Raw genomic sequence first — 9,293 nt, forward strand, 5'->3', positions numbered from 1 at the left:
AATCCTCCGTCAGAAACGAGAAGAAATTAACTTGTGAAGGTTACGGGCTCGCGGCTTTGAGTGGCTGTTCGGTGAGGCCTCGGGGCGGCTGACATCTCCAGGCTTCAACGCTGATTGGCTCTTATTTGAAGAAGCTCATGGGTTCATTCAACTATTAAGCGCCTCCCCGTTCCTCTAAAGGGCATTATAATGCAAGGAACCTCCTTTTTAACCACAAACCGAATTTGCTTTCATTTAGGCCATATATATTTTTTAAATAGTTTAAAGTCATAGAGGTTTTTTTGGAAAAGCATTTCGCCCTGGAGCGGTGCGCGATGCTTTCGCACGCCGACCTGCTGGATGCTCGCCTCGGTGAGTTATCATCGGCAAACTCCGGTCTGCAACTCTACTGTAAGCTGGAGGTCCTTCTCTTCTAAATCAAGCAGAGAAAATTGACAATTTGTTTCTTGTTTTATCCTAATGTGATTTAAGTGATCTAATTCATTGCAAAAGTAATCATTATTATTATATTACAGAGTAATTTGATTTAGGCGTTTTCAAAGATATTGATGTGATCAAATGGAATTAGTTATTTTAAAGGCATAATTAAACGTCTGTACTCTTCCTGTGTTAGTGGATAACATCATTGTAATAGTAAACATTTCCTGGACATTTTACACTATGTACTACGGATAATTTCCGTGAATGAAATTGTGAATCTAACAACTTCTGTTGTGCAGGTTACAGTAACCCGTTTCCTCTTGCAGACACAGGACAATGTTAGTTTAACGTTAGTTTCAAACGTGGGCACCGTGTGTGTATGCAGGGATGAAGGATGCCACGGCCGACCTCCTAGGACACAGGGAGGCGCTGAAGTGTAGGCTAGGCGGCGGGGGAGCTGACCCCGGGCACCCCGGAGAACTCGCCCCGGGTTCAGACGCTGTGGAAGGGGCAACCCTTCTCCCAGGAGACGACATCAGCAATGTTGGATCCAATCCTCCGGGAGTGCCGGTAAACGGCAAAGAACAAGACAAACAACAGCAGCAACAACAGCAAAACCCCGTTCAGTCCGGCGGCCAGCAGACCCAGAAACAAAAACGGCACCGGACCCGCTTTACCCCAGCCCAGCTCAACGAGCTGGAGCGGAGCTTCGCCAAAACGCACTATCCGGACATCTTTATGCGCGAGGAGCTGGCGCTCCGCATCGGCCTGACGGAATCCCGCGTGCAGGTAAATAATTTGTTCACGGCATCAATGTAACGTTGAAATGTAACGTTGAAATCTGAAATTGTCCGATTGTTAACACGATGAATGAGTAGATCTTGACATTCTTGCACTGTTATATCTTAATTCGTAAAGCTGGGTTATATTACTCATATATATCTTTCATCTGAACGCCATTTTTGATGCAAGGCCTTATCAAAACAAAGGTAATTTTACTGGCAACGTAGGTCTACTAAATACAGAAAAAACTACAGAATATACTGTAATGTAGCCAGTCTTACAAAGTATGCTTTTGGAGGCTCAACTGGACAAAATATATACTGTTCTCATCACGTTAAATATGGAGAATTAAAAAAACAGAAGGACGGAATACCAAGAAAATGTCATCGAACTCCCATACAAACAGACATTAAAGATAAAACAGAGCATCTTTACCATTACCCGTTTACACAGCCACATCAGTGTCCCCCAAATTCGGTTAGATAATTATTAGTTAAACAAGAGTGGAGAATATAGTGGAGCAGTATAGACGCTGTCCGTGGTGCTGAAGCTGTCTACTCCGCTTTAAGGGTCCAAACAAAAACATTTTAACACCCAGCCCAAAATAAAGAAAATGATTAAAGCTATCTCGCCATGCTAAACCTGAGAAATGTTCACCTAAACGGTAGATTTGTTTTACTGTCATTTTTAACTGTAAGTAGAGACGGTTTCGGTTTAAGTAATACTGATGTTTTTATTCTAATTTGTTTTGAGAAAATAGTAATTGTAAATGCACTATGTACAGCATAGCGTTGTGTTTCTTAAAGAATATTGCTAAAATCAGCAAATACTTTAGGCGGCTGTGTATTTTTTTATTTGTGTATAGCTGCAATTATTAGATTTTTTAATCATTTAAAAATCGTTCATTATATTTATTCGAGAAAAAAATAACCTAAGTTGTATAGGGAATTGCATAGCTCTATGAGCAATAAATTCCATGTAGGCTATTTGACTCAAAGGGTGACCCGAGTTATAGCATTCGTTGGGTCATATTCATTTTAGACCTCAATTACCGCAATCTTAATCGTTGGAACAGATAGCTATCTTAATCACTTTATAAAATTATGGCTGGTAGTACCTCTGTGATTGGTGGTCAGTCGCATTCCAACGCGCGGTAAATTAGCCCGCGAAATAAGGGTAGAATAAGATGAACGCTACATTCCAGCAGTCTCGCAAAACCTCTGATGCATCGAGTTCATTAAATATGTATAGCCTTTTCAAGAGGACAGTTCAATAAAACCGAGATCATTATTATTAACCAATTTCCGAATTATTTATAAGTTCGTAGGCTGATTAAACTCAATGTGAAAATCATGCAGATGGTTTGGTTGAGTTGAGTATGAAATAATAACCATCATAATTAACAGTCCTGTCTGCCGCCGAATTACTGTTTTATTTGCATAAAAACTGAATTAGCAAAATGATGATCGCAAAGTAATTTCGCCTCGATAATTTTGTACCCCTCAAATAAACGGCTGAGTTTCAGCAGCACTCTTAGCATGTCTTTCTCTAAAATAAGTCTGTCAGGTTCCACGTCTTAATGGTCTGCGCGCGCAGTGTGCTCTGTCTTTTTTAATGGTATGAGAAATTGCATTTTCTTTGTTCCTCTGAAGTGTAATGCGTTTGAGGCCGGATTTCACAGCTGGTTGCGTGGGGCGCGAGTGGGATTCGGGCCCTAATATGACACCCCACTTTTTTCCCCTCCCTCCATTTTTCGTTGTCCCAAAATGTGCTCGTTAATCATCCCGCGCGCGGCTGTTCGACGAGATCTCTATAAACCTCAAGGACCCGGGAAATAAACACTGCGTGCCATTCACAGCCAGGCCTGGCGGAGGCCTCATCGCGCTCTCTCATGCTTGTGCTCATATTATAGCGAAAAGGTGCGCTTTAAGAAGTGCTATTATATGGGAATGGTGGCGAATTTTAACTAATCACACGAAGACGCTTCTTATGGCTGCAGGGCAACTTAGACATAATAAAATGAAATCAGCACCAGAATTGTATATAAAGTGACAATTTTCGACCGATAGCTACATTAGCTACATCAATTTATTAGTTCATGGACTCTGTGGTGGATAATTCCGGTGCTCCTATAACTAGCAAAACAAAATATCATATTACTCGCCTAAGATCTAACGGTTCAGAGAGTGCTGAAATTGTTTACATATCAGATACATATGCATAAAATATAAAATTGTATCCAATGGCAGAGCTTCATAATTCTGAGTATAATGCCGTGAGCTAGCAACAAAAGATTGTCTACGTTGGTTTGTGTGCAAAGATTAAAATAATGAAACGTCATAACATGCACAGTGATCTTTAGAATCAAAGCCTCTATAACTCACAGGGCTCTATCAGCTAATCTATGATGCACTACGTGTCTGACACCACCTTATTGTTTTCCGAAGGTTTGGTTTCAAAACCGACGCGCCAAATGGAAGAAGCGCAAGAAGACCACTAACGTATTCCGCGCCCCAGGCACCTTGCTGCCCACGCACCACGGCCTACCGCAGTTCCCCTCCGCCGCAGCGGCCGCAGCGGCCATGGGTGACAGCCTCTGCTCTTTCCACGCTAACGATACCCGCTGGGCGGCGGCCGGGATGCCGAGCGTCTCTCAGCTGCAGTTACCGCCCGCGCTCGGGCGACAGCAGGCCATGGCGCAGTCACTGTCTCAGTGCAGCCTGGGCGCTGGCCCGCCGCCAAATTCCATGAGCCTCTCCAATATGTCGTCCAACGGCTCCGGTCTACAGTCGCATCTGTACCAGCCCACGTTCCCCGGTATGGTGCCCGCTTCGCTCTCCGGACCGACCAACGTGACCGGTTCGCCTCAGCTCTGTAGCTCACCGGACAGTGACGTCTGGAGAGGGACGAGCATCGCCTCCCTGCGCCGTAAAGCGCTCGAGCACACGGTCTCTATGAGTTTCACTTAATAGGGCCCGTGAGTCGACTGTTGTGTTTTTTCTTTTCCCTCTATTCCCAGTCAAATCATTTTGATCCCTTGACCCAGTTGCGCACCAGGAAGTCTCAGGATGCTAATGTCCGTAAGCAAAGACAGTTAAAACCGATACTTAATTACGTGCAATTTAAGGGATCAAACCCGAAGAAATCAAAACTGAAATTTCATCCATTTCCATACAGTTTGAAAACAAAATCCTTATTTATTTATTTATTTATTTATTTATTTATTTATTTATGCTGAATTTTACAGCGAACACAACTGTCTTCAACATTAGAGGCAGAATAAAATGCGCATATTTGCAATGTATTCGTTATTATCAGTGTCTATTTATATACAGATTTTGCGTTTAAGAACGAGAGAGGACGACTGCTACTGCACTGCACGGCATGGTCACGCGCCCCAGGTTTGCGCGGTGCATCGATATACTACCCTGGGAGTTTTTATTTAGAAGAAAAAAAGATGACAAAGAAAAATCGTTTTTTTACAGCAAGGAAGTGGAAATGTAAACGGCAAACTTGTCAAAAAAAAGTGAACAAGACCTCAAGGACTCGGCGTCGACTGCATGTGCCAACAAAGGTAGACGAATGGGGAATTATTTATAACGAGAAGAAATCTGACTATGTTATATGCTGTTCTATAGGATGTTTTGTGTAGATAAAGCATTCTTGAATTGTTCCCATTTGGTCGGTTTGTGATATGTTCTAAGTTATTGTCTGTGCTTAATCACCGATATAAATTTCTTAAATGTTTGAACTTATTCTTGACAGCAATTTTGTTTCCTGAACATGTTTATATCGATTGAATGTAATAATAAATAAAATCATTTTCAACATGTCATATTACGAACAAGAAGCCTAATTTGTCATTTATCCGCAAATTGGCGGTTACAAGAAGATGGAAATGCGATTTCAGCGTCAAATTGTATTCACTGTCTGTTACTAATTTCCCCGGAACTTACAGGTTGTCAGAATGAGAGTATCTGTAGTACCATATGCGAGCATTTGTACAGGGATTACATCCGCACATGAAGAAACTGGCCTGTGATTTTTGTTATGCCAGTACTGCCGAGTGATTGCTTAGGGATTTTAAGTGACACCAAAAGGAGACGATGCAACCATTTCTGAGACGGAAGATGATCCACGACTGTCCGCTTCCTTTTAGTGTCTCCCTCGTTGGCTTCTTGGCACATGACAATGACGTCATGTCCAAAAACCAAGCCTCGGCACCAGGACTGGTTTACAACAGGTGCTGCTGTCGCCGTCTCTTTCCGTGACCCGGAGGAGAGACGTATGTTACGGTTGTACGGAAAATCTCAGTGTAAATCTTATCTCCATGTTTTGAGTAATCTTTACGAGACATTTATGTGGTCATTTTCGTACGGTGCACCATATAGTAACCTACATTCCCGTTAGAAATGAAAGAGAAACATTCACTCAAATAAATTATGGAATAATTGTTAAGTAGACTACTAATAAGAACAATCATTATTAAGTATTAGTATGAACAATAATTCTAACTGATTGCAGAGCACTAGTAATTCTAGTAATATCCAGCACTGTCATAGATCATAATAGCAGGGAGTGAATTAAAAAACTATAGTTTCTAGTTTTTTTTATATAGTTTTTTTTTATATTAGTTAATTATTATTTTAACGTTATTTTTATATTAGCTGCTATATACTGTCTGAATATTTGAGTATAATAATAATAATAATAATAATAATAATAATAATAATAATAATACATGCTATGTCATAAATATATATGTAGATGGGCAGAATTTGCTTTCATACACAGTGATAATAGGATGAAAGCAAATTAGGCGCATTCCAAATGCTTGAAATATATATCTGTTGGAATAGTGTGACACTGGTTCTCTGGTCAACTCTGAAAGACTGACTATAGAAAGATATTTACTATTTGCATCTCTTCTGCTATTACACTCAAGAAACAAACCCATTTTAACAGACCATGGTGATACATGGTGGCATCTAAATACCATTCCTGTGTTGTGGGGCTTTTATCTATCAGACTTGTATCCTCGAACCTCGTATACCAGCTTTACAATATAGCATGAACATGTTACAGTAGACAATTAGCTTTCGTTCGCCTTCAGAACAGTATGAATCCGCTCAGATATCCCTGGCCCAAGAATCCTGGATGAGATTCTGAAGGAACGGCACAAGCCAACTGGCCAATTCAGAGTACAACTACTCTATAATAAAGGCTGCAAATAACGATAACCCATGATAACGATAACCATGTCACAATGGGAATTATCACAGCGTTCACGCTTAGAAAACTGAGTGTTAGTCCAGAGAAGGAGCGGGTTAGAATATTCCTGACTGAAACTTTAATAGTATTCTAGTATACGGAGAAGGGTTGAGGTGGTTCGAAAAAGCATTCCATAAAAGCTTTGGTCGACCTCTAAGAGACGTTTAATCTTATATATTTTGACCAAACAAATCATATCACTGTCATTAATGTAGCCTCACCACAGAATCAGAAAGCGAATCTCACTCTAAGAGAATACGCAAATTAAAGCAATAAAAAACCAAAAACACATTAGTACCTCCTATGTGTGAAACAGTGGACCACACAAAAAATAGCGACGATGCACACTGCATACAAGATTATATTTCATATATATTATTCAAAACTATGAAGACACATTAGCCACGAACATGCGTATGCGGTTTCCATGCGTTTATTCATGTATATAGGCCTAGTATCAGCTGTTACATGGTTGCTGGCAGTATAGAGGTAACAGTTCCCCCCTGTCCTCATACACAATATTTGCAACACGTTTAAAAGACGTTTAAAAGAAAAACCCTGGTGAGGAGTGTTAGTGTTTACAGACCCCGTGTTTAGGAGCGAAACGGGGATCAGATGAGGTATTCGGATAAAGACCGCTTTTTGCGCGCTCCTTGAAAACAGATGTGAGATGATATTACATAAATATTATAATTTGTCTCAGTACCTGCCGGGTTAATTAGTTTGTGGAAATGCGAGGGCCGCTCCTCGTTAGCTAATTTGTCACGCGCTGACGAGGGAGACGAACGCTGACCCGCCACGCCTCACTTCGCTTCTCCCACAATGCAGTGCAGCGGCGCGCGGCGCGCGGGAGGTGGCGCCGCTTACCTCCAATTCATCTCCCCGAATAAATGAAATCAGTCAATAGCGCGCTGAAGGGTGAATTCGCCTCTCTCCGTCCAGGTTATGAATGAGAACTCATTAATTTGCCAGGCCTGTGTGTGTGCGTGCTCTTGGATAGCTATGCCTTTATCTCTCTCTCTCTATATATATATGCATGTGTGTGCGTTAATCAATACAATGCATACTGCCGTACATTATCCCAAACTATATTAAAATGTTCTCTCAGTGTCTTGCCTTATCCTTTATCTTACTTCTTGGTGCTATCACCTCAAAACCTCATGTGATAAAAAGTCAAGTTATACTAAGCTCTAGTGGTCAATTTTAGTTTCAGACCAAACTGGCTTGTTAGTGTTTAATTCCTACTGACAGGGCAGCATACACACACAGTAAAGGCATTTATGTAATCAGCTCTAGATCAGTTTCTGAGACGGCTCCATGTGATACTCTCTCAGCCACCTTAGTCATCATATCTTTGTGTTGCCATGCTTCTAAGACATGCTGAAGTTTTCATTAATTTATTAATTCATTTGTTCACTGGTTTAAAAAGCCAGAATGAACCAATGAGCACTTTAGGGCGCATTAGTTTAAAGTTACAGTCGACTTTGTTGTCATATACAACCCACATGTGTGTACAACACAAATTAAACAGTTTCCACGGGTAACACTGTTTCACAGATTGCTGACCAGTTATGGAAAATGCTTGGGGTAATACTGAGACATTAAGCATCGAGTGAGAAGGACTTTGCTAGAAACACACTCCCTTCACCTTCATTAGAACGACACCCTATTCTCCTCTGTTTTTGGTCATGAATGCACACACACACACACACACACACACACACACACACATACACACACACACACACACACACAAACACACACACAAACACACAGATACACACACACACACACACACAGATACACACACACACACACACACACACACACACACACACAGATACACACACACACACACACACACACACACAGATACACAGATACACACACACACACAGATACACAAACACACACACACACACACACAGATACACAAACACACACACACACACACACACAGATACACACACACACACACACACACACAGATACACACACACACACACACACACACAAACACACACACACACACACACACACACACACACAGATACACACATGCAGACTGTGTCTCGTTTTTCCCAAGTACAAACCATGAATTTCAAAATGCAAATAAAGCTGATGTAAAATATTTGCAGTTGCCGCGGCAACTGTAGCAGATCTCAGAGATATCTTTTCCCAGAAGATCTGGACCTCATCTGTTTATATAAGAATCAGTATTTATAAGACTTAATATTATGCTTGTAATATTTATGCGCCATATAATGCATTTTAACAGATTTCTATCCACATTTGATCTATGATAGTTTTATGTGTATGAATTTACTTTGCCCAGTGTAATGCTGTATTAAGATGTGTGTGCCTGTGTGTATGTGTGCGATCACCATGAGTAAATGTGTAATTAAAACATAAGCAAGTGTATGTGAGTCTCAGTCACAACTGATATGACTAATAAAAATTACAGTTTTACAGTACACACACCCAAACCCCCTGCTTTAAACACACTTTAGAACAGCAAATTCAATTTTTAAGTGTGTGTGTGTGTGTGTGTGTGTGTGTGTGTCTTTTAAGGGTTTTTCTTTACATAAGGTGGGCACAGTTGAGTAATATCGATTACTTTGCTTTATTGATTTACTCAATCACAGACATTAATGTGTAGTGTGGAATAATCCATTTGTATGTCTGAGAACCGCAGAAAGGACTTTAATAGATCACAGCAACATAGACACACTCTCCCTTAGTTACTGTGTGCCAATGTGTGTCCCATACACACACTTATGCTCTACTTTGAGTCTATGTAAATACAACAAGCTAAAGCT

The 9,293-nt window shown here is 40.8% G+C and overlaps 1 protein-coding gene across 1 annotated transcript; it reads left to right on the forward strand.

Moving 5' to 3' along the window:
- Positions 1 to 238: 238 nt before the first annotated feature.
- otpa (orthopedia homeobox a) lies at positions 239 to 4,993 on the forward strand. Its single transcript, XM_027019312.2, has 3 exons — positions 239 to 351; positions 806 to 1,209; positions 3,651 to 4,993. The coding sequence occupies exons 1-3, from the start codon at positions 315 to 317 to the stop codon at positions 4,170 to 4,172; spliced, it is 963 nt and encodes a 320-aa protein (XP_026875113.1). The 5' UTR covers positions 239 to 314; the 3' UTR covers positions 4,173 to 4,993.
- The last annotated feature ends 4,300 nt before the right edge of the window (positions 4,994 to 9,293 follow it).

The sequence above is a fragment of the Electrophorus electricus genome, chromosome 22 (genome assembly GCF_013358815.1).
Source record: "Electrophorus electricus isolate fEleEle1 chromosome 22, fEleEle1.pri, whole genome shotgun sequence".
Lineage (NCBI taxonomy): Eukaryota > Metazoa > Chordata > Actinopteri > Gymnotiformes > Gymnotidae > Electrophorus > Electrophorus electricus.